This window comes from Choloepus didactylus, chromosome 6 (genome assembly GCF_015220235.1).
Source record: "Choloepus didactylus isolate mChoDid1 chromosome 6, mChoDid1.pri, whole genome shotgun sequence".
NCBI lineage: Eukaryota > Metazoa > Chordata > Mammalia > Pilosa > Megalonychidae > Choloepus > Choloepus didactylus.
The window spans coordinates 77632480-77658786 of record NC_051312.1 but is presented as its reverse complement, the minus strand read 5'-3'; the positions used below and the strand labels follow the sequence as shown (position 1 = coordinate 77658786).

At 44.9% G+C, this 26307-nt stretch overlaps 1 protein-coding gene across 4 annotated transcripts; it reads right to left on the bottom strand.

The window, feature by feature from the left end:
* Positions 1 to 293: 293 nt before the first annotated feature.
* FAM160A2 (family with sequence similarity 160 member A2) lies at positions 294 to 24543 on the bottom strand. Of its 4 annotated transcripts, none has more exons than XM_037840208.1 (12): positions 24446 to 24543; positions 12723 to 13051; positions 11956 to 12594; positions 11441 to 11599; positions 11163 to 11249; positions 10784 to 10951; positions 7800 to 7879; positions 7379 to 7584; positions 6193 to 6972; positions 3642 to 3820; positions 3320 to 3482; positions 294 to 815 (listed from the first exon to the last, which is right to left on the bottom strand). In XM_037840208.1, exons 2-12 carry the CDS (start codon positions 12858 to 12860, stop codon positions 454 to 456), a joined length of 2961 nt encoding a protein of 986 aa, XP_037696136.1. In that variant the 5' UTR covers positions 12861 to 13051; positions 24446 to 24543; the 3' UTR covers positions 294 to 453. The 4 variants fall into 4 exon arrangements, with proteins under 4 accessions (XP_037696136.1, XP_037696139.1, XP_037696137.1 ...); XM_037840211.1 differs by having other exon boundaries at positions 6775 to 6972; XM_037840209.1 differs by having other exon boundaries at positions 7421 to 7584.
* Positions 24544 to 26307: the final 1764 nt, after the last annotated feature.

Below are 26307 nucleotides of genomic sequence, written 5' to 3'. Positions count from 1 at the left end.
CATAGGGATATTGGTCCCCAATAAACATCAGCTGCTGCTCCCCCAAACCATCGTGGGCCCAAACTGCTTCTTCCTTCTGGAGTGCGGAGGAGGGGGAGAGTTCCTAGCTTTTTTCCCTAGGCTTCATGTCCCCTCGCCCTCTAAGGGATGACACATAGGGAAGAAGAGAAACCTTGAAATCCTGGAGTCAAAATCCTTACCAGAGAGAAAATACCCCAACCACTCCCATTTACATATAACCATTTTGGGGACCCAGCCCCATACAAAAGGTGGAAAAGAAGAATGAGCACTGATAGAGATTTCCCTTTTATACATATTGCAACAAGTTCTCCATAAAACATTCATCTGAAATAAATTAAAAAGTCCTCTTGTCACTGCCACCAAACATAAAAAGGAGCCTGTGCCCTGGCTCCAGCCAGGCCACTTGTGGCCCTGATTGTCCGTGGATGAGAGTTAAGGATTGAGGGGCCCCGAGTCTGAGACAGGAGGACTGGACCCCTCTTCTGAAGTATCCAACAAGAAAGGTGAGGTGACAGCATGGGCCTGGGAGATGGCAGCCAACTCCTTGAGAAACTCAGGAAAAATGACTGCACAGTAGACAGCGTTCTTGACTCGCAGAGCCTCACCCTGGCGCTCAGGGGCCCCACTCCGGGGGGTTAGTACTGGGGTTGAAGCCCCAGGGGAGCCCCCACCTAGGCCAAGTCCTCCTCCATCTCGCCCAGGCTGAAGGACCAACTGTGCCGCCTGGCGGGCCCTGGTTGGACTGTGTGCATGCCGCAGGAGCAATTCCCCCAGGGACGGCCTCCGGCTCTTCACTGGGAAGAAACAGGGGTATCATGGAGGTGCTGGGGTCAGGGAACCTCCCTTGGTCTGGGAGAGGAGATTCCCCTACCCCCTAGGTTCATGCACTTCTCTACCAGGGTTATGAGGCATGAAAAAAGGACAAAAGAACCTAAAACAAAATTGACTGAGGACTAGAGTAGGGAAGGGTTTTTTCTCACTCTCACACCAAAATGCTGCCTGCCCAGCCTTCCTCCTTCTATCTAGCCTCCCCACCCAGCCAACTTTCATCCTGAGTCTTTTCAACCAGTCAACACTTTAGCCCCTTCATTCACCCAAGATCCCTTCCTTCTCCATGCCTCCAAGCCCCAAAAGATTCTCCTACTACTCTTTCCAGTCACTATTTTACCACCACTGATATTTCTTCTCAATCTATAACATGACCCTACTTCATGCTTCCCATTATTCTCCTGAACCAGTCACCTGTTTGCACCTTCCCCCAGCCTATAAGGCCTGACCCACATTCTCTGATCCTAAATACCCTCAAGAATTCAATACCCATAGTTCAATGACTATTCCATTTCTGTTACACTGTGTCCCTCCAAGATCTACTCTCCTATACCACCATTTCACCTTTCACCAGTCCCTCTCCTATACCCACCAAAGCCACCCTCTCAGACAACTTCATATCAGCTTAGATTCACACTGCCCTGTCTCTATCCTTCCGCCTAGATTCAGGCTCTGGGTCCACACCCACTATCTGGGGCCTAGACTCTAGCCTCTAGATTACTATACAGCTCCTACTCCTTACCGCTAATACAGGCTACAGACAGATGCTATACATGACCTTCAGAGTCCCTCATAACCAGGCTCTACCCTCCCTCTCTCAATTCTTCTCAAAACTCCCCATACCCAGCCTGCTTTTGAATCTACACCTGTCTGCTCTTTCTCAAGCCCTCCAGATACTTTTCATGCATCTGTAGCTCCCTCTGCCTAAATTTTGTTCTCCCTAGTTTTTTCAATCTTCCTGGCCTAATTTTGCTACCTCCACCTCTCTGGGAAACCACCCCTGATTTCCCCTCCTCTGCTTTCTATTTCACTGCTCTTACATTTACTTTAATACTTAATTCACATGTCTTCTACCTCTTGCCCTAATCTATAAACTTAAGGGGCTTGGACTATGTCTTATTTACCTTTGTATCCCTGGACCCTCCACAGTGACCACAGTGCCAGGAATGTGAAAGTAAGAAATATTCACAGTACTAGAACATGAGGAAATCATAGTAAGGAATTTCAGCTGGGTCTTCACAGCTTCTGATACTCTCTCTTCAATCCATATACTTTCTCCTTAAGCCCCTCTCTCACCTCTGTCTCTCCTGCTCTCAGAATGTTATTTTACTTCCTAATTTGAGTAGCAAATAAACAATGATATAAATTCCCTAACCTTCTCTCCACACTTCACAACTCCATTGACATATGTCATTTCATCCTTGCTCTCTGCTCATTTGCCTCAAAGGAAAAAAAAAACAAAAAACACCAAATGCCTTTCCTGTCTAAAGTCAATCCTTTACTGGTGCTCTATATCCCATTACTTCTATCACCTTTGGAACCTTGTTCCCTCAGTTATTATATTCCCCTAGTCATTCTCGAGATTATAAGCTCTTGAAAGTAGAGACTATGTCTTGTACCTCACTGAAGTCTCTGTACCCAAGATAACACCTAGCACAATACGGCAAGTAATCAGATACTTGTTGAATGAAAGAGCTAATTTAAAACTTTGTGGTCATGTTTAACTCTTCCTACTTCCTTATACCCCACAACCACTCATCAATTCTGCCAATACTTCCTTCCCATTTCTACCTAGCAAATTCTTCCTATTTCCACTACTATAATTCAAGTCTTACAGGTCACATCTGCATTACAGCAGAAGCCTCCTGATTGTCCTTCCTGTCTCCATTTTCTCTTAGCTCCAATTCACCTAGCACATGAGCTAACATACTCACCCCTCCACTCTCAGATTTTAAAACCTTCAATGGTTTTGCTGCCTAAAAGATCTAACCAGCCCAACTTCTACTGAGAACCTTTGGCTCTGGCCAAATCTTTCCAGCTTTTATCAACCAAGTGTTCCTTCACCTTCCAAAGCCCCAGCTCCACCTAAATGGTTCATTCTGTCCCTTGAACATAATAATCCTCCACCTAAATGGTTCATTCTGTCCCTTGAACATAATAATCTGCTCGCCATCTCTCTCAAGGCCCATGCCAAATGCCATGTTCTTTACCAAACTGTAACAATACTTCAATCTAAGGACTATTCCATCCCCTTGCTTGTCCCCAACTCCTAGAACAGATTTTGCTGGTACTGCTGATTTGGCTCTTAGAGGACAGAGCTACCTTCTATTCTCTAAATAGGAATCTGAGAACAATTTTCTACAATTCCCCAGTTTCTAGCACAAAGCTTCACCCTTAATAAGAGCCCAATTAATCTGGGCTAATTAGTTGTCTAGTGAGGGTAGTGAGGGGGTGGTAGGATAGGCCTCACCTAGAGGATCAGAGCGGCGGGTGGCAGATCCTGCTGCAGGGCCCTCAGCCCAGTCCAACTTGCCACGGGCAATGAGGTACTTCTTGGCTTTGGAAAGCAGTGCTGGAAAGTCCTCCTGGGAAGCTGCAAAGCTCTCAATCTTATTCTTCACAGAGCCCAGCACCTATGAAGCACAACTTCATGACATCTCTGAGTGGCTCTAGACCGACACAGTTCCTTCTAGCCCCACTAAGCATGTTCCCAGCCCCCCAAGAGCCACTCCAGCTGCAGGCCTGGCCCACCATGGAGCCTGGACGCACCCATGCATGCATGCATCGCACACCTGCAGCAGGGACTTGACACTGGGCTGGAAGACCATGTTGGTGTTGAGCAGGAAAGAGCGGAGCAGGGGCTGGGGGTGACAGGCCAGCTGGGCCACCAGCCCCGTCAGCAGGAAGTTGACATAGACGGAGTTCTGCAGCATGTTCTCGAGTTTGGCAAAGAGCACAGCCATGAAGGGGCCTAGGGGGGATGGGCATAAGGATACAAGGCCTGAACACAATGCAAATACTGCACACATTCCTCCCCAAAACAAAAGAACCCTCCAACCCCCACCAACTAGACGAAAATTATTTGTTCATCAGGCTCTGGGTATGTTTAAATACCCCATGACCAGACCACCTATTCTGGAGGAGATGAGATGACAGACACCACATGGACCCAAGAATTCAGATTCCAGCTTTACAAACATTTGAGCTGAAGAGCCAGACCTTAAGACTGTGGAGTCAGACAAACCTGGTTTCAAATTTCAGCTTTACCCTTTACAAGGTGTGTTACTGGATAACTCAAAATTTTCCAAGTTTCAGTTTCCTACTCAGTAAAATAAGAAAATATACCTACCTCATAAGGTTATTAAGAGTATCAATGAGATATCAATATAAAGCATTTAGCCCAAGTTCTAAAAAAATAAGTATTCGATCATAACTATAAGCTACATAATATTCCTCAGTTTTTTTAAAAGCTTCACCCAAGAGAAGCAGACAGTATAAAGAACAGGCAGGGAAAGTTATTAGGACCAAAAAAGAAGAATCAGGTCAAACATAAGACAGAGGTTAACACTAGACCTGGGTCAGACAGAAAAGAAGTGTAGCAAAGGCAAAGAAGATAACTATATGGGCCAACTTAAAGTTAGGGGAGAAATCTTTGGGGGACCAAAGAATAAATCAGCTTTGTCCTTCAGGAGATTAGAACAAGAGGGTAAAATACCATCTGTAGTAGTTCAGGAATCGCCTCAAACTGAGCCAGATCACTAGCACTAAGATTCTAGGACCATCACGGTCCTCTGGAGCAGGAATTTGTGGGGGAAATGGGATATATCTAAGAATTGCATTTTTAATTCAGACAGAAGAACATGAAGCAAGCAGTAAATCCAGGAAAAGACTCTAGAACATCTAGTACTAGCATTAGCAACAAACAACTAGTTTAACAGGGTTTTATGATACCACACAACTTTGTCCTTCTATTCATCTCTTTTCCTGGGACTTCCTTGGAAAAGACAATAAGTAAAGCTCAGATTAGCTTACAACGAGGAAAAAGGGCAGAAGCTTCAACTGATGTTTCAAGTCTGTGGTAAAACCTCATGGTGCTAAGCATGAAGGAGCAGAGCAGAGGCTAAATAAACGGAAAGATGTATTTTCTATAGTCTGCAGGAAGAACGAGTCATGACTCCAGGGCAGAAGCCCTAGGGCTGTGAAAGCAGGATGGCCAGCATATCCCAGGCACAGTCAGGCCAGGTACTGATAAAGGTATGACAACCTGACTACAAATCACCAGATAACAGGTGGTTGAATTAGTCAATTTAAATCTGTCATGCCCTCAGAGATGATAATCCTAGTGAAAAGCTACCACTTGCTGAGTTCTCAGAATGTGCCAACACTGTGCTATCTAATTTACATGCAGTGACATAGATCAGATGCTAACTCAAGGTATGTCTAATCCAAAGCCTGTGGTCTTAGCTTTAACTACTACACTGCTACCCAAGTTTTTGTTTTGTTTTGTTTTGTTTTGTTTTTAATTTCCTGATGGAGGGTGGGGAGTAAGGATTAGAGGGGAGTAAAGACGAAGGCTGAGCTTGGTAGGGCTGGCTTTCAAACAAAACAAAAAGGAGTTAGCCCAGCCACTGAAGTCAGGTCTAGCTCCATGGGCATCCTAGAAATCCCCAAAGAACTAAGCTGGGAAGCTCATGGTATTTGCCCTCAAAGAGGTATTTCACTCTAGCTGCTTCAGTCTTTACTAAGAACATATATCTCTTAAGAAAGTCTTCATGGCAACCAACAAGTTACAAGGACAGTGGACAGGAGAAACTTCCCCAGCATCGAGTAGGAGAAAGAACAGCAGAAAAGCTGACCCTGGGATCACAGCAGTGCTGACAGGAGATCCAACACCCAGACAGACAGACTGGTGGGAAACATACAATCCCATAACATGAAACAGAGGAATACAGGTAACTCTCATACAAGACAGCACATATGCTTTCCACATAGTTCAGATATATTGTTGTGATTCACCAAGAGACACCAAACAGAATATCCTGATCACACATCCCAGAAAATAGCCAGCCTGGGAAAAGAGGAGGAACATGCACATAAGGACAGATATACAAGGCTCAGACGTAAGTCCATTTTCAAACCAGCATAAGCATGGAAAATGTACAGACACACACAGGGACACAAGTATGACATGATATGTATCTGGAAGGAACCCAAGCAGAATGGATGAGGGAATATGCAATGACACAGAAATTACACGGGCCAAAAAGTCTCAGGAATCAGCACAAACATATCGAGAACATGCAGAGATTACACAAAGGAGAAGGCCTAGGCTAAGTAGCTTACCAGTGAAGGGCTGGCTTGGCAGCTGGTTGAGAGTCCGCAAAGGGCTGCTGAGGAAGGGGCCAGGGGGCTCAGGGGGACAGCTGAAGCTCTCGTAGGCCTCCTCCTCCTCAAGAGGTAGTGAAGGCTCTAGGGGAGGCTCTGAGCCAGCCCCCCCATTGCTCAATGCCACCTCCAGCTCCTGGAGCTCCTGCCCAAAGCCCTCTAGTCCTGCCATGCCCCCGGGGGTGCCCTCTAACAGTTCCCCAGCTCCCTCCTCTGGCACCCGGCGAACCTTCTTGGCACCCTCAGGCCATGGTCCTGGAACCCCATTGAGCTGGGGATGGAGCAGGTGGCCAGGACCCTCCCCTGCACACCCAGCCAGCCCTCTATTCCCAAGCTCTTCCTCCTCCCCTTCCCCCACATTGTCCCTGTCCTCCTCAGGCAGTAGGCTGCGTTTCTTAGTCCGGGAGCCAACAGGACCGGGCTCAGGAGGGGGCCGCTCGCCATCATAGGGGGCAGACCAGGCACGGCAGGCTCGGACACAGCGGTCTACGCCACGGCGCGCCTCACGCAGATACTCCAGGTAATTGTCTTCCAGCTCACCAGGCTCCTCTGCAGGGCTGAGCCGTCGACCAGGGCTGGAGGCTGGAGAAGCAGCAAGCCCTGGGGAGCAAGGGGCTGGGCCTGGGGACTCAGAGCCACCCAGGCTCTGCTGTCGCAGGAAGAGAGCCAGACGAGATGGTGTGGAGGGCCGAGGCACTGTCACCACAGAAGAGGAGTCAACACTTGGGCTTCCAGGGCCTACAGAGGGGAAAAAAATATAAAAGGGATCAGAGAAGCAGAGGTCTAGCAGAAGGAAGACACCCAGAGAGATTGAAAGAGAAGGCAATGAGAAGGGAGAAGCATAGGACCTATTCAAATAGCTGACTCTCCATCTTTCAGATTCAACTTTTCCTCATCCACCACCCCCTCTCACCACCACCACTACCAAAGAAACAATAAAAACAGGAAGAATATAAGATTGGAGTGAAGAACAGGAACATCTTTGCTTAGAAGTCCCACCCTAAATTTTTCTGAGGGGATTAAGGATCCTCCCTGCAACACCCCTTGTCAATCTCCCAAAGAAGGTATGCCATTCATGGCCACATAGTTCCCCTCACCCTAACCCCACCTTCTTGATAAGTTCTTCCAGAGCCCAGAACCATACCCATGGTGTCCCTGCTTCTCCCTGCCTCTCTGCTAGTCCCACCTCGTGCCCACGAGGCATGCTCTGGACGGGGTGGGCTGGAGGCACGGTGCCGGCAACAGCGTGGGATTAGGGAGAGAAACTTGTCAGCTGCTCGTCCATATAGGTCCACATCACGCACAGCTGGCTTCTGGCTCAGCATCACGTGGTTACACGGGACAAGATACCTGGGAAAGACAGCGGAAAGGGAACATGAGGTGGATCAGGAAGGATGGACACAACCTAGGAGAACATCAGGCCAATGGAACTATATGGCTAAGCCAGGCTCCAAAAGAAAACAATGAGCAGCCCCAATTCAGCCCATCGTCCCAGAAATGCACAAGGTCCTGAGAGCCCTGCAGGTTCAGCGTCAGCCATCCCTCAGCCCTGCCCCCACAGGTACCTGAGAACCAGCTGCAGCAGGACATCCTCACAGCTGAGGTTCAGGAGGGTCCTGAAGAGACTCAGAGAGACCATGCAGAGCTGGGGGGAGGGGTGGAGGAGGAGGGAGGGAGTCACCATAAGAGCTCTCCACCCTCCAAGCTTGTTCACCAAATGGGAACCACCATCACCACCCTCAGCCCTACCAAATCACTCCTAGAGGAATAAATGTGCACAGCCATCCAAGTATTAACTAAATGGTTACATGATCTTTATGGTCAATACTTCACTATTCAGATAGGAATAAACCATGAGCCAGAATCAGTGGATTTCCACAGACCATACCACATGTCAGCAGACTCTTGCAATATATGCCTGTCAGCAGAGACTCCAACAATACTTAAATGGAGTGAACGCCCATGAAAAGAAACCCTAAGGAATATTGTGACTGAGTAAATTACTAAAAGAAGACAATTGCAACAAGCAACATGGTTATTAAATGAATGCCTGTCAGTAGAGACTATAGCAGCACAGTAACCGAATGCCTATCAAGAAATCAGAGGAACCTGGAAGAATCCCAACTGGGAAGTGGGTGGGGCTATAAACAAGGAGGTGAGTCACCTCTCAAACACCAGTGTATCTCTCAAAAGGTGGGATAAAGAAATCCTCAAGAATGCCATCTTATTAAATATACCAAAACTTTGGGAGGGAGAAAGGGGGGTTCAAGCGAAGCTGACAGGAAAAATAAAAAGTAGGTGGGTCCAGAGCAAGGGAAATCTTGTTTTAGAAAAAGAAGAATGGCGATTCTACTCTGGCTAGACCAGGAGAAAAGAAACACGGAAGCTCTCCCTCACTCCACTGAATCCCCAGAGTACTTTCTCTGTACTTCCCTTGTGGCAAGAATGACAGACAACTTGAGCTCTCTGAGGACAACTACTGGGCCTGAGTCTAACCAGCTGGAAGACTCTAGGTACCCATCATTTGCTGAAAGATTGCGGGAGAATTAAAAGCCAACAACATAGTGGGAAAGAGATGAGATACCCGTCTGCATCTTAGACAGCATGAATATTCAGGAGGCTTAACTAAATGGCCACTTTAGTGATGAAAACACTCAGACTGACTAAAAGTGTAGTAGGCATAATGGCCCACCAAAGATGACCATGTCCTAATCCTCCAAAATTGTGAATGCTAGTTTACATGGTGAAAAGGATTTTGTGTGTTTGATTAAGGTTATTAATCAATAACCTTATTAAATTGAGATGGGAGAGATTATCCTGGATTATCTAAGTGGGCCCAATCAAACCACAAGAGGCCTTAAAAGCAGAGAACCTTTCCCAGCTCAAAGAAATGGAGATTTGAAACATGAGAGGACTCAACCCACCATTGCTGGCTTTGAAGATGTAAGAAGGGGGCCATGAGCCAAGGAAATGGCTTGGCCTCTAGAAGATAGGAACAGCCCTCAGCTAAAAGCCAGCAAGAAAATGGGGGTCGCCATCTTGTAACCACAAGGAAATGAATTCTGCCAACAACCCAAATGAGCAAGTAAACAGATCATCTCCTAGAGCTTTCAGAAAGGAACACAGCCCTGCCAACACCTTGACTTTGGTCCAGTGAGATCCATGTCAGACACATGACCTACAGAACCGTAAGCTAATAAATTTGTATTGTGTTAAGCCACTAAATTCATGCTAATTTGTTACGGCAGCAATAGGAAACTAATACAGATAGGCACACAGACTGGCTAGTCAGCATGATTCACTTCAAGGCAGAAAACATAGGCTATATAAATTACAGTTAAAAGCCAGGCCAACAGGATCAAGCTTAGAAAGGGCCAGAGAGTGGAAAGCAAAGCATCAGTATGTTTAACGTGGGTATGCTGAAATTAGAAGAGATTTGGCTCCTCTAAGAACTGGGAACCAAGAAGAAACACCCCAAGAACATGAAAGACTCCTGAGATTAGGGACCAAATGGCAGATTAATAGAAATAAGTGCTAAGAATTAAAACAGCTGAAGGAAAATAACAAAGGAGCAGTTAGGATAAGATTAAGACAAAAGGAAGATGGGTGGAACCTACCACAGGGAAAAAAAATCAGCCTTAAGAAGGAAACCATCTCTCCCTAAACATGAAGAGGACATTCCTTGAGGCCAAAAAGACATAGGACTATGGCTTAACTTCAGCATGAGAAATAAAACTTTTTGACATCTTTGTAAAATTAAAGCTTTGACATCAATTCCCTATTATTTTATACCAGTAATTCTTAAATGTATCATAATTACTTTTTGGAACATTTTAAAAATACACATGCCCTGGGTCTACTCCCAGAGATTCAAGAGATCTGAGGCAGAGCTTAAAGTCTGTTCTTGCAGTTGTTGTCATCATCAAAGCTCCACAGAGATTCTGTTATGTACAGCTGGCTAAGAAACACTGGTCTAATCAGAATCAGTCTGCAATATCTCATATATACCCTAGTTTAGTTATTCAGAAACCTCACCTATATAAAACACAGCTATCCAGGAACCTCACTTACCTGAACTCCTGCTACCAGGTACCTCAATTATCTACAACAGTTTTCCAGAACTCTTAGTAACTGAAGAACCTCTACCATTTTAAATACAAGGATTCAGGGACTTCAACTATTTGGAATAAAGGAAGGAAACAAAAATGTTCCCAGAGCCAAAACAGATGCATGAAGTCCATGGCCCAGGCTAATGTGACATTACAGGCACAGCATAATGGCAAAACCTATAGTCATGAAGAGCAACCAAAGTCATCCAAAAAAGTTAACTGTGCTCTAGATTCATGTATTACAAAAGCAGGAGAGTAGATTCAAATCTGTATCCAAAAAAAGTTAAAAGTTTAATACTATAAAATGAATGCCACCTAATTTTCAAGTGATAACTAGAAACAATGGCTAAAGAAGAAGGACAGGAACATGCTCCCAGAACAAAGGTCAGAGAGAGAAGATGGCTCACCCAGGTAAGCCAAGACAGAGGTAGGGGCCATACCCGGGAGTTGCTGCCAATACGGGCAACGAGGGTGTCAAGGATGGTGTGGGTGTCATGCCGGTGTAACAACAGGAATCGCAGGAAGGTACGGAGCAAGGCAGGCTCTGAGATACTCCGTAGGAAAAGTTCCAGATAGGCAGTACTGGCTATCATCTCTTCCACAGAGGTCTGGAGGAAGGGAAGGGACAGTTTGGAAACTTAAGGTTCCCCTGCATGTACCTGAGCAGAGAATTATTTTCTGAGTTCTAAGGAGGACCCAGGAGCAAAGGATGGGAAAAAGGAGGAGTACCCAGCCCACTGCCTCCCACATTGGTCCTGGCACTGGGATTACCACCCTTCAGCCTAATCCCTAATCTGTCTTGCCACCCATGACTCTCACCTTGTGCAGGGCAGGGCCCATAACAGGCACCAGGAACCCATTATGGATATAATCAACCAACTGCTTCTGCACCAGGGGGTGAGCCACCTGTAGGAGCACGAAGCAGAGGAAAGAGGACTGTGAGGGGGACCACTGTCTGGAAGAGAACAGAATGGTACAATACAGGGAGGTGTCCTACTGCCAAGATGGCAGAATCACAGAACTCCAGAGAATGCACACCACCAACCCATCTCCCCAGAATGACCAAGGACCAGACCTGCAGGGAACCCGAGTCCTACCTGAATGACTGCATTGCAGAACTCTAGGGAACTCATGAAGAGAGCAAGGGCTGGTACTCCCAGCCAATCCTCCCGTCGCAGGCAGTGCCAATCATCCCCTGGAACCTCAATCTTTCGGGGCAGTGAAGAGTACAGGGCACTCAGCCCTGTGGCCAGCACCTAGGGCCACCCCCAAGGACAGGTTACCAAAAACTCAAAACAATATAAAATAGGGGGATGGGGGAGGTATTAATTCAGAGTTTTGATGGGAATAGGGGGAAGAGCTATTTTAGAGCAGGTATTTAGCTGCCCAATGTACCCGGACATCATTTGGGAACACTGGCCCACAAAGAGTCTTAGTACCTGCCCCATCCACCTAAACCCATGTTTCATCTCCAACCAAACTCCCCCCAAACCCAAGGGGCTACTTCCAGGGGGAGAGGGCCCTAAGCCACAGCCCCTCCACATCTCCTGGGTAGGAAACACTGTCTAGTATATACACACCATACCCTACCCCCATCCCATGGGGTGCTGACCGGGCAGAAGTAAGAGTGATCTGCGATGTAGCGGCCCACAGTGGGGCTCCCAGCTGACAGAGCCATGAGTAGGAGTAGGGCATCACGGGCCTGCTGGCCCAGGGTGCCTTCTCGATGGACGAAAGGAACAAGGCGAGAAAAAAGGAGAAGACGGGGAGCTGCTCCAGGCTCAGGAGGTGGCTGCAGGAAGAATTCGAGCAATGAAGGCTCCCGGGCCACACAAACACACAGCTGGCTGAGAAGTAGCACCAGGCCCTCATCCAATGCTGGGCTACTGGGCACAGGGCGACCACAGGCATCCAGCAGGGTCAGCAGAGCCTCACGAACTGGGCCATGCCGCAACAGTGGTTGGGGAGATTCACTCACTAGCATCTCAAATAGTTTCAGTTGCTCGGCCCGCCGTTCCTCAACCCCATCCCCAAGCTCATCCCATTGCAGCTGCCATGCCAACACGCGGGTCAACAGATCCTCGTGCAGAGCAAACTCCAAAAGGGGCCCAGGGGTCATGGGGGCCGAGGGTACTGCACGATCCTCTGCCAATAGTGTCAACATCTGATAAGTGTGGTTGCGCACAGCACTGAGATCATCTGCACCCCCAGGAGCTGCCTGAGGGCCTTGCCGCTCGAGGATTCGTACCACCTAGAAAACAGGACAGAAGATGGAAGGAATCTAAGATAAGATGATTAAACAGGATACAGAAAGACCACTTAAAGGTAGGAGGACTGAGGAAGCCAGTGGGCCAGGCCCTCTAGCATATAGTCTCCTACCTGAGACCAGTGATTTTTGAAGACCATGAGACAGGTCTCAGGGTCAGCCATGACAGGGGCCTGTGGACTGGCCCCTTGAGGTACACGGTGCCCGGGGCCCCGGGAGGCCAGTCTGCTCAGCCAGTTCATCTTTTCCATGAGGCAGGCTGGGCAGGGCCAGCAGCCAGAAAGCCACACTCTGAGGATTTGCCAGCTGGAGGCTTTCTCCACTTGTGTCTCCGGTCTGCTTCATTTGGTCTGTAGAAGCCAGTAGCTGGCCATGGAGCCAGAGAATACACCAGGCTGAAGTGGAGAGACCAGAGGTCACTTTCCAGTCCAGAACTGTAAATCTAATTCAAAGAAAGAGAATAGAAGAGATGAATAGAAGTTTGCCTCTCTCTACTCCCCAGCAGGAAGAGACCGAGAACCACTACTCCTCTGAAAATCAGACGCATATATATGCACGTACACACTTCCCACTTGTATAGCTAGTTGGTACCTAAATTTAACATGTTTCGAACAGAACTCATGATTTCTACCACCAAACCTATTGCTTCCCCAGCCTTCTCCAACTCCACAAATGATACCTACATTCACCTACATGCTCAGGCCAAAATCCTGGGCATCATCCTCATTTCCTCTTTTCTTTACCCCAATATCTTATTCATCAACAATCTCTACATTTCAACCCTCTAAATATGTCTCAACAGTGCAATAGCTTCCAGTCTGGTCCTCATGCTTCCATTCTTGTCCCCAAGAATTACTCTCCACAACAGCAATCAGAGCAATATTTTTAAAACCTAACATATTAATTCTCTCCCCTGCTGAATACCCTCCAATGATTTCCTGGCACACTAGCAATAATCTAAATTCCTTACCTTGGCCTACAGGTCACTACATAATCTGACCTGTGACTACCTTTTCCTACCATTCTCCTCCTCACCTATAATTTAATCATAGTGGCCTTCTTGAATATTTTCTGCTCCTTCTGCCTGGACTGTTTTTCCCCTGATCTTCACATTCTCACATCATTCAGTTCTCTTCAAATGCCACCTCCTCAGAGAGGCCTTACTTAACAATTCTATCTAAGCAGTACATCTTCCTATCTTCATTTTCTAGCCTCCTAATCCTACTTTATTCTTAGCAGTTTTTACTATCTGAAATTATTTATTTGCCTATTTGTCTATGTTCCCTACTAGAATGTAAGCTCTTCGAGGGCAAAGTCCTATAATTTTTGGTAATCCCAGTGCCTAGAGGAAGTGCTTAGGGGCTCAATAAATATTTGTTGAATGTATGGATGCTTAAATGAATGAATAAATGAATGCATGAATGAATGAATCATCAAGAAATCCAGTCGTGATCTGACTTTAGCCCTCTGAGACAGCTGAAAATTTTTTCTACCTATCTCAAGTCTCTCCCTAGGAACCCACCCAAAAGCCTCTGGGAGATGGGCAAATAGATGCTTAACTGCCTGAATATTCTTGAGAGATGGAAATCCAGAGCCAACCAAAAGAGCAGGACTATTTCCATTCTAGCAAAGAACACAGGGACACACTCCCGTATACACACATGTCCCCCATTACTGTCAGACACACCCAAAACCTACTCCAGAGATGTGATATGACACTATCACAAGAGAACTCAAGATGGCTGGTAGGAAAGGGAAAAAGTACCTAAATAGCTGTTGGCCCTGGCCAAGCCCACAGTTCCTTCTCCAACACATCTACCACACCCTCATCAGTATTGTCTTTCTCACACACAAAAATTTCAGAGGAAAGGTGTGGTTCAGTTGTCTTTCCTCCTTATGCTCAACTAGGGTGGAAGAAATCCACAGGACTGGCACCAGCCCCACACTTTGCCCTCAGGTTATATTAAACACCATTCCCTTTCACCCAGATACTCTCTCACCATTACCAGCTCACAACTAAAGGAAGTTAGCAATTATGCTTAAGGAAACTTCCTGCAAGACAGACAGTCTTATAAAGGGAAAGGCCAGCCCTAAAGAGCAGGCAAGGCACTCTCATTGATTAACTCAATGTACCTTCATATTGATAAAGTATTGGGCACTGTGCTAAGTAAGCAATGGAAATACAGAAATGAATAAAATAGTTTGGAGGGGAGTAGAAACAGAAATACCAATAAAAATTATAAACAGACATGTATAAAAGAGTCATAGGGGCATGAAGGAAAGCAACTGACTCATCCTAGGGCACAGAGTTCCACAAAGGAGGTGATATCTGACTTGGATCTTTAATGAGCTACTGGCCACATAGAGAGTAGAGGAAAAGGCCTTCATATTAAAAACAGTATGTACAAAATTATGGCACTGTGAAAGAGCACGATAAATTTGAAGAACAGTTCCAAGTTCAGTGTCGCTTAATCATAGACTATTTAGAAAAGAGAGGCACAATACTGAGTTGAAGGGTGTTAAGGATTGAATCATGTCTCCCACAAAGACATGTTTAAGCCTTAACCCCAGTCTTGTGGATGTGAACCCATTTGTAAATAAGATCTTTGAAGATGTTTTTGGTTAAGGTGAGGCCAAACTGAATCAGGGTGGGCCTTAATCAAATATGACTGGAGTCCTTATAAGCAGAGGAAATCTGGACACAGTAGAAGATGGATGGGGAAAGAGATGGTCATGTAATGGAGGCAGCAATTGAGTTCCAGACTGCTGGCAAGCTGTAGCCAGAACGCTACAGACTTCAGAGAAAGCATGATCCTGCTGACACCCTGATTTTGTACTTGTTCTGGTTTGCTAATGCTGCCGGAATGCAAAACACCAGAGATGGGTTGGCTTTTATAAAAGGGGGTTTATTTGGTTACACAGTTAGTCTTAAGGCCATAAAGTGTCAAAGGTAACACATCAGCAATCGGGTACCTTCACTGGAGGATGGCCAATGGTGTCTGGAAAACCTCTGTTAGCTGGGAAGGCACAGGGCTGGCCTCTGCTCCAAAGTTCTGGTTTCAAAATGGCTTTCCCCCAGGACGTTCCTCTCTAGGCTGCAGTTCCTCAAAAATGTCACTCTTAGTTGCACTTGGGATATTTGTCCTCTCAGCTTCTCCAGGGCAAGAGTCTGCTTTCAATGGCTGTCTTCAAAATGTCTCTCATCTACTTCCTGTGCTTTCTTCAAAGTGTCCCTCTTGGTTGTAGCAAGCTCGCTCCTTCTGTCTGATCTTATATAGTGTGCCAGCAATTTAATTCAGACCCACCCAATGGGTGGGCCAACACCTCCATGGAAATTATCTAATCAGAGTCATCACCCACAGTTGGGTGGGGCACATCTTCATGGAAACACTCAAAGAATTTCAATCTAATTAACACTGATAGGTCTGCCCACACAAGATTACATCAAAGATAATGGCATTTGGGGGACATAATACATTCACTGGCACAGTACTTATAGCATCCAAAACTATTAGACAATAAATTCCCGTTGTTTAATCCAACCAGTCTGTGGTACTTTGTTAAAGCAACCCTGAAAAACTAAGACAAAGGGTAAAAAGTGACAAAGATTATAAACATCACTGAATACCATGCTAAGGAGTTTGGGTTTTATCTACTGACACCCTGGAGAATAAAGAGGAGTGGTTTTGTTTTTGCCTTTAATGAGAGAAGTTGTAAGTCTGCAGACAAATCATAGAAAAATACAGAGTTCCCATATACCACCCTATTATTAAGTGTGGCAAGGAAATTACAAAATCAGATTTGTCTTTAAAAATACGTCAGATACACATCCCAAAGTAATCTGGGCAGAGAACAAAAATATATTTACAGGGCCCCCCTAAGGAGCTGGGGGAAAATGCAGAAGTGTTGGACTTCCTTACCTGGACTGATGCTGATGTCACAAACACTGAGGGCTGGCAGTTTGATGTGCCCAGCCCTCTATCATGGGACTTGCCCTTATGAAGCTCGTTACTGCAAAGGAAAGGCTAAACTTGCATATAATTGTGCCTAAGCGTCTCCTCCCTCTTTGTTGCTCAGACGTGGCCCTCTCTCTCTCTCTAACTAAGCCACCTCAGCAGGTGAACTCATGCCCTCCCCCCTATGTGGGACCTGACTCCCAGGGGTGTAAATCTTCCTGGCAACACAGAATATGACTCCTGGGGATGAATCTGGACCAGGCATCATGGAATTGAAAATACCTTATTGACCAAAAAGGGGGATGCAAAATGAAATGAAACAAAGTTTCAGTGGCTGAGAGATTCCAAATGGAGTCGAGAGGTCACTCTGGTGGACATTCTTATGCACTATATAGATAACACCTTTTAGGTTTTAATGTGTTGGAATAGCTAGAAGTAAATACCTGAAACTATCAAACTCCAACCTGGTAGTCTGGACTCTTGAAGACGACTGTATAACAATGTAGCTTACAAGGGGTGACAGTGTGATTGTGAAAACCTTGTGGATCACACTCCCTTTATCTAGTGCATGGATGGAAATCTAAGAAAATGGGGACAAAAACTAAATGAAAAATAGGGTGAGATGGGAGATGATTTGAGTGTTCTTTTTTACTTTTATTTTTTGTTCTTATTCCGATTCTTTCTGATGTAAGGCAAATGTTCAAAAATAGATTGGGGTGATGAATGCATAACTATATGATGGTACTATGAACAGGTGATTGTATACCATGGATGACAGTATGGTATGTGAATACATTTCAATAAAACCGAATTTAATTTAAAAAAATATATCAGATAGCACTATAAGGTGAAGCAGACAAAGAGAGATGACAGTGGACAATTTCTAAGAAGCTCTTTCAATAGTCCCTATGGGGGGTGGGAGAAATAATATGAACTAAGGTGGATTAGAGCAAGATTAGAAAAGACAAACCTGAGATCCATTTCTATCCTAGTACATCCCAAGTATACTGAAATCATTTATATTTGTAATGTCTCTTTGAATAAATAGCAAGCTCCTTAACAAAAGGGGCCATATCATTCATTCTTCTTTGAAATCCTAGAGCCAACATAGTGCCTGGCATTCAAAAATCCTTGTGGAAGTGAACGCAGAATTAATAATAATTATTATAATAGCTAAAATAATATTGGGCACTTTCTTTGTGCCAGACTCTGTTCTAAGTACTACATGTAGTCACTCCTATAAATCTCACAAAAACCCTGAATGTACTATTATCCCCATTTTACACACGAGGAAATCAAAGTCCAGAAAGACTAAATAAATTGCCCAAAGTTACCCAGCTAGTAAGTGGCAGGGCTGGGATGCCAATGCAGACAAGCTGCTTCGAGTCCACGCTCTTAACTACAAGGTAGAAGAAACAAAATCTGGCAACTGAAGGTAGAGGTTGAGGGAAGCCCGTAATATGAAGTATAGGAGACTCAGAAGAAGAGAATGTCATTAGCAGAGACTAGGAGCATATAACAAGGGAACTGTGCTTCAGGAAAGAGGACAAACACAGTTTTGGACATGTAAAGCTTTGAGACATTATCAGGGTATCCATGATATCCAGAAAATAAGTAGAAATATCACACTGGAGCTCAAGAGTAAAATCAAGACTAGATATAAATTTGGAAGATACCAGCTTATAGGTAATAGATGAAGCTATGGAAATAGATGGAAGCAACCAAGGAGATCAGATCATGATGGGAGTTATGGGTGAAATTTTAGGAAAAATCAGGATTTAGGAAAGCAAAGGAGGAGGAATCTTTAAAGGCTGTGAAAGTAGCCAGAAATGGAAGGAGAAATCTAAGAAATAATAATCTAGAAATCAAGGAAAGGAAGCCTCAAGAACTTGGAAGTTGCCCGTAATTTACAGGGCTACAGAGAGATCAGGTAGAATGAAGACTGACAATGGTTCATTGATTTAGCAATCAATTATTTGAAAAACCTAGGAAAGCAGTTGGTTAAAGAATGAATAGCAGTCAAAGAACTGTAAGATGTACCTTCAGGTAATTTAATAATGTGGGGAAGGAGGAAAATAGGGCAACAGCTTACAGAAGCCAGGGAAGTGAGAGTCAAGGGAAAGAATTTTTATAATTTGTTTGTCGTTTTGTTTTACGATAGAGAGACTCAGGAGAGTTTGTAGAATAAGGAAAAGGAGTCTGAAGAAAGTGGCAGGTTATAGATTATAGACAGGGGACAGATAAATAAGATGGGAATAACTGACAGAAAGATGAAAAAAGTAATGGGTAAAGGGTGGGTTCCACTTCAGGTAAATGAAAGTGGAGAAACAGAAGCTGACATCCATCCCGCCATCATACCTTCACTCATCTCCTCACCCAAGAGAGTGAGAGTGAGGGAGAAGGGAAGGGGTGATATGATGTTAGAATAGATCTTCACAGACTTTCTCACGTTTTCCTATAAACCATCATACAGTCATACAAAGACTAGTGGCCATCAGCAGCAACGATGCACTGGAAAAGGTTTCTACTGCCCAACTACTTAAGGTCCCAAATAGGCATGGAGTGGGGAAGGCAAGCCAACAGTTGAGAAAAGTAGTAAGAACTCTCACCTGTCATCAGCCACAGGATACTTGTTGCCCTTAAACCCTGGCCAAACCTTTGTAAATACCTTTGTAAATCCCTTTATTGAATTCTTCTCAAACCTAGCTTGTGTCATCTGCAAGGACCCTGGTTGATACAAAGTATTACTGATTACACAACAGTTTCTCAATCATATCTCATTTGAGAACTGAAAACAAAGAGAAGCCTTAAGCTCAAGCAGGAATAACACAAAGCAGTAGGTAAAGCTTGAGCTCTGGAGTCCCTCAAACAATGGTTTGAATCTCAATACACCATTTTCCAGCTGTGTGACCTTAAGTAAATCACTTCGCACGTCTCAGCCTCAGTTTCCTCCTTCATAAATTCTAAAATAAGTGTTGTTATTGTTTCAAGAATTAAATAAGATAACTTATGTAGCACTCTAGGCATAGAGAAGATACATGCTCTATAAATGACATCTTTTCTTTCCCCTTCCCTCTCCTGAGCCTATTTAGCCAAGCCCACATCTCTGAGAGGAGAAATCTAACCTGCTCTGATGTATCTATCCTTACCACCTCACACACATACCTCAGTGAACTGAAGAAGGGTCAAGGATCCAATCTCAGCAAAGTTAAGGCCTTAACTGTCCAAAACTAAACTGTTTCCAGTTTCTGGAATTCAATTCCAAGGATTAACAAACTGCTCCTATCTCTTTGGGGCAATCTCTACTCCTGTTTAACCAACAAAGTTCACAGATCCTAGAGAGACTGGCCTCTGGGACCTTTCCTCACCACCACCAATCCCACCCTTCAAAGACTTCATAGAGAAGAGTCACACTGGAATCAACTGCTCTGAACCCGAGAGCCAATACTTGACCTGGGCCTTGCTCATATACAGCTACAACAAAAAAAGAAGGCCATATCTCCCTTTTCCATTCTTAACCCTGAAAAATTCACACTAAGACAAAGAAAGAATGGAATCAACACACTCCTACTGCACCCTTTCTTCCCACATCAAAGTCCAAGAAAAGCAAATCTCCTCTCCCCAGACTTACCCTCAGGCTCAGCCACAGAGAAAACAAGGAGCTTGTCTCTCAGAACCACAAATGACTCATGTCAGGAACTCACATTAGGGCCCAAAATACAACCTTACCAGCACGGCTGGCAAGGGTGTCAACCAACCCCAGAATAGCAGACACAGAGCAGGAAGTGGTTCAACCTCAGGTATGAACCTTTGCCCTGGGAGAGGCAAAGGCAAGAGAGCTGGGGGTGGAGTTACATCTACAATTCCTACAGCAGAGAGGGAGAGACCAAAATGACCTTCCCAGAACAGATCACTAGAGAGTTTTCTCTCTCCCTACAATGGCTCTTCGTAGGCAAGTTGACTGATTACTGACATAAGTGGCATGGATGGCATGGATGGCCACTAAATACTAAAGGTAGAAAGACCTGACTGAAACTTCATGGGAATTAAAAAGTGAGAAGGGGGACATCTCTTAATCTACAGGTCAGTCCACATACATCCTCCCTGCTTTTCCATCCCTCAAACCTACATGTGTAAGATAGATGGGATATCAGCATATGGTCCCAACTTGCTCCCTCTCCTCCTTCCAATACAACTTCTGCTTTTTGCAAGGCAGACTAAAGCAGAACCTGATAACTCACAAAGCAAACATCTATCTCACACCGATTCCCCTTTGTAACACTGAATTTCCATGTCACACATGGTTATCTCTACCCCTGTTGTGTGAGAGTGTCAAAGAGAAGGTGAAACTGAACTAGTTCCTAAAGGATAAGGAAAGTTCAAGCAGAGAAGAAAAGGCATTACTAGTAAAGGAAGTAGCTACTGCAAATATCTCAAGGCTCAAAAAAGTAACATATTTGTTAGGGAACTGTGAACAATTTATTCAAATCAGAGCACAAAGTAAGGAGTGGCAAGAGAAAGGCTGGAGAGGTGAGTTGAGGCCAAATGAGACCATTTTAAGGAATTTGGATGTTATCCTACAGGACACATAGAGCCAAAAGTTCCATGATTGGATTTGTATTTTTAGAAAGATTCTAGAGATGGAATACAAGAAAAGCAAGCTTATAGTCAAGAGACTCGAAAAAAAATAATCCAGATGAGAGATGATGAGGGGGCAAACTAAAGCTTTAACAGTGGAGATGCAGCAATAGGGATGAAAAAGAAAAAGAGAGTTATATAGAGGAGGAGTATATTAAGATTTTAGTGTCTGACTGAATGCAGACGGTAAAGGAGTAGGCAGAATGGAAGATGAAACTGAAGTTCTTGCCTGGATTGAGATAGGGTATATGGGTACAGAAACAATATTTCAGGGCAAAGACAGTTAAGTTCCATTTTGAACATGTTAACTTTAATATACATATGGAGATACATAATAGACCACTGCCTATCTATGTTTGGAATACTGGGAGACTGATACCAGATACAGAGAAGTAATCACCTCATTATGATATAATTTTATATTTCAGGTATCTGTATAAATTGAAATTATCTTTTCAATTATTCTCTCTCCCAACCAGACCTAGAATTCTTTGAGACCTAAAGGACCATGCCTAATGTATGCCTTAATTTGTTATCCCAAAGAAAGTGAGTATCATGAGGGCAGACTATATCTATGCCCAAGAAGTACCTGCTGAATGAATATATGAATGAATGAACTTATTCTCCCAGCATTAAGCAGAGTAACTGGCATAAAGAAGATGTAGAATAATGGTTACACACATTGCTTCCCCACAGCACTCCAAACATGTTCTTATCTCTACATTATCCTCATTTATGTTTCATCCTCCCAGATATACCATCTGTATGCCATATGTCAAAATCCATTACACTTAATGCAATACTTTTCAACAAAGATTCCAGTATAATAATAAGCTTGCCAAACCCAAGTGTTTTCTCCAATATAACAAAGAATGTGGACAGTTCCTAAGGGCCCTCTGACATGTGACTTGACTCATCCTATCAGCACAACTTTGTGATCCACATTACAAATGGGTTATGTATAACTGTTCCTATGTCATTGCCACAGTATTAAACACAACCCTCATCCCTATGTCAAAGTCCATTTAAGCTCTTTTGGAAACAGAATAATTTTAAATCATAAAAAAAGCCTTTTCCATGTCATCACAACCTTTCCTGTACATCACATGCCTTTTGCCCCACATCACCTTCACTCTCTGTTATAGGCCTTCTTTCTCCAGATCACTCACTCTCAGGAGGTCAACTATTAATTCCAGCTTTGCCACTTTACATGTGACCTCTGCCTTCAGAATTTGATTCCTCATCTATAAAATGAGAACTCCTGCCCTTGCCTACCTCACAAGGTATCTGTGTAGGTCCAGTAAAATTGGAGATTTCTGTGTAAAGTATGAGTGCTTTTTGGAGGTCAGAAATTGTACAGAATTATTGCATAAACTCATGCTTCCTCAATCAAATACCACAACTACTCCATCATCATCTAAATTAATGAAGCTAGATATCTGGATTTCATGAACTAGTAGAAATATTTTTTTTAATTAAAAATTAAAAAATAAGTTACCTCTTATTTTAGTAAAGAAGAACATTTGTTAAAAACCCACCACCTACTGTCACCATTATCTCATCAGTGAGCTAACGCTTTTAATACCAAAAGAGCAGGAATGATAATCTCAGGATAACTTTACCTTTATGAAAAAATCCTATCCTGTCTTCATTTCTCTCCTTGCACCCTGGATGGATAAAAACTTTATCACTGACTGGCCCTGTCCTTGGCCCAGTGTTTAGGAACCACTGCTCTAAACCCTGTATTATATATGTAAGTCCTATAGGGTTCTGACTGTCTGGGTAGGCTGTCAAGAGTTCCACAGTATGTTGGCACTCCTGAGAGAAACAATGAAAACATTTTACAGAACAGAATGGTTAGCTCTGAGTTAAGACGCTAAGACAGAATGGGAAGTGAAGCTGCCCCTAATTCTCAGCAATGGTCTGGAAAAGAAAGGCCCTGGCTCTTCCTGAGGTTGGCCAAGAGTCAAAGTGTTCTAGGTTCCATGGCACAATGTCAGTAGAGAGGAAAATGTAATGATGTGAAAGTGGTCATTATCAATGAATGCCAACCCAGCTTTCTAGAACTTTCAAAATGTTCATGTGTATGGATTGGGGGTGAGAAGAGGGTCTGTAATACACTAACAAAGTAAATTCAGTAAGAGGGTGTGAGGAAGGGATGAATTACAAAGGGATATGAGAAAAATTTGGGGGTGACAGAAATTTAGTATCTTGAGAACGGTGACCGTTTCAGATTTATACATATGTCAAAACTCATCAAACACATATATTATACATACAAGCAGATTACTGAACATAAGTTTACTGCAATAGAGTAGGTTTTTTAAAAAGTTTTAACTGTAAGGCCACCCTCATTTGGAGCTGAAATATAATGTATGTGACAAACTATGTGACCTCCATGAAAATACAATTAACAACTGCAAGTGGCCAGTCCAATGTAGATGACAACCATCAAAGTCACACAGCTCAGCACAGGGGAGGAGCAGGTGGAGAGAAGACAAACACAGGTAGTCACAGCCAAAGAACCTTCATGAGAGAGACTACCTTCAGGTTTGCAGTCCAAAAGAGAAACTTAAGGGAGGTGGGGTTCCAGTGATCCCTCTGTTGAAGACTGAATCCCAACAATGATCTTCATTATCATAGTACTGCTTGTGACGCTTTCATTGTTTTGTCCTCCGAAATATGTAGAATCCATGGGAGCAGGGGACCCAAGTCACAACACTTCGGCCCAAGCTGTCCTACTTGGTCTAAAACCACTGCTCTCACTGGGCAGGGCAGAACCAACCTCACCCTCATCCAAGTCTCACAGTCCCCTTTCCCTCCTACCACCCGCTGCCCTCATCTCCCTAATCAATTCACCCCGACCTTCCTACTGCCCACCCCCCCAGCCCCATGCTCTCGCCTTCGCTCTTTACTCTTTGCTCCCCGTACAGGCCCTATCCCCACACTCTGGTCCCAGAGTTGTCCCTCACCCCTGCTCTCAGGAGCCTCCACCTCTTACTAAACAGTGTTCACAAGTACCTTCGGCTTGGCCCCTCAGAAAGCGCCCTAGCCCTTCATACAATCCAGCCCTTTACCTGTTCACTCACCCTCTAGGCTCTCAGCCGGGCCCCTTACCTCAGACCCTACACCAAGCCCCTCACCACCTGCCAAACCCTCAACCTGTCCCCTGCGACCAGCAGCAATCACCAAACCAAGTGCCGTCATTCCCCAACCCCTCAGGCCCTCCCGACCATGCCTACCTTGCACTCACAGATCCCCGACCCTGGGCAGGCCCCGTCACCGCAGCGGTGCTAGGTGAGCTCAGGCCGCCGCCATCGTTCCTCAAGCGCACCAGCCGCGCCCCGCCCCGCGCCACACGCAGCCCGCGCCCCCGCGCATACACGTATCCGCCCAGCGACGCACGACTGGGCAATAGCGTGCCAATTCATTGGCTGGGCCAGGCCAGAGCCAGAGCGACGACGCTTGTTTCCTGGCAACGACCGAGTGCAGGATCGCCGACGAAATTCTGAGGAAGGGGTATCGCCTCTCCCCTCCCAACAGGTCCCGCCCCCTTGAACTGTAAACCCCGCCCCTCAAAAGACTCCGGCGTGTCATAGGTGAAGACCCATGGGGGGCGGAGGCCTGCGGGGCGGGGGCGGAGCCTAGGCAGGAAAGTTCGAACGGGAGGGCAGAAGGCGGGACTTAAAGAGGGACGCGACTTTAAGAGGCGGGCAAGACTTGGGATCTAGGAACTGGATGGGCCTGAAAGAGAAATAAACTACCGCGGAAGGGGCAAGACTATGGGTCCTGGGCGGTGTTTAGAGTGGAGGAGTAGGCGTTGGAAGGGGCAGGGCCAGCATACAGTGAGTTCAGAGGGGTGGTGTCAGGGGACGGGGCCTATGAAAATTTGGGGCCCCAGAGAGGGCTGAGTGAGAAGTCTAGTTCGGTTTTTTCCCTACCTGCGCGCGCGGCTTAGATTCTACTTTAGTACCCAGTATGGTGACTACCCCTCCTTGGTTCCTTCATCACCTGCCACGCTGTGTTGCACCGTGACCCCTTAGACCCTGTCTCATTCATTCAGCCAAGAAACATTGAATAAGTGCATCCATGTCAGGCCAAGATTCCAGATCGATTAAAACTGGTCTCTGCCCTCCAGGTCCTTAACCCTTTAGGCAATTACAACATGGTGTAATAAGTACTATAACAAGAGGACCATCAGGGAGCAGCACTTAGCATGATATGTGGGTACAGAGAATCAGGGGAAGGAAGGGCTTAGGCACTAATGAAGGCTTCCAGGAAGAGATGATATCTGAGCAGAAACTTGCATAGAGAAATGAAAGTTTCAGATAAGGTCTGTGGTTTATTTAAAAGTACTGTACCAAAGTTAATTCTCTGGGTTTAATCACTGACTATGGTTATATAACATTAGGGAAACATAGGCAAGGCCTATAGAAGAATTTTCTGTACTATTTTTTGCAAATTTTCTATGGGCCCAAAATTAGTTTAAAATAAAGTTAGTTTTTCAAAAGAAAAAGAAATGGAAGTTTCAACCATATACCAAAGGCAAAGGAAGAATGGACAGCATGTGTGTGGGGAGGGGGGGGGCTCCAGGAACGTCAATCTGCACAGTGAGTCTAGAGATTACAGAACATGCAAAGGAAACACTGCAAGGTAAGCTGAAGGCACAGACAGATCCTGGAGAGCTTTGTAGGCCATGTTATGGAGTTTAAATTTTATAATTGGGATAATAAGGAGCTATAGAGAATTTTATACATGGCCAAATTGAGTGTTAGAGGGCCTTTGCAAAAGACCAGAGAAGAACTCTTAAAGCCTGAACTATAGTAGTAAGGATGCAGAGAAGTGGACATGTAGACATTAGAAGGTAGATCACAAGGGCTTGATAACTGGATGAATACAAGAGGAGAATTGGAGGAAAGATTAAAAATTGATACTCAGTTTATATAAAATTCAAAAATAGGCAAAACTAAACTATGGTATTAGAAGGCAGGGGAGTTATTCCCTTGAGAAAGCATTGACTGGAAAGGAACAGAGTGGACTCCTGGGGCCCAGGTAATGTTCTGTTTTTTTGATATGAGTGCTGGTTACATAGGTGTGTTCACTT

Excerpts from the sequence above, each read along its gene's own strand:
- FAM160A2 (XM_037840208.1), bottom strand. The coding sequence starts at position 12,860 with ATGGAAAAGATGAACTGGCTGAGCAGACTGGCCTCCCGGGGCCCCGGG. Across the intron at positions 10,952-11,162 it reads TGGGCCCTGCCCTGCACAAG|ACCTCTGTGGAAGAGATGAT; the intron begins GTGAGAGTCATG and ends CCCTTCCTCCAG. Across the intron at positions 3,821-6,192 it reads GCCAAGCCAGCCCTTCACTG|GCCCCTTCATGGCTGTGCTC; the intron begins GTAAGCTACTTA and ends CATCCCCCCTAG.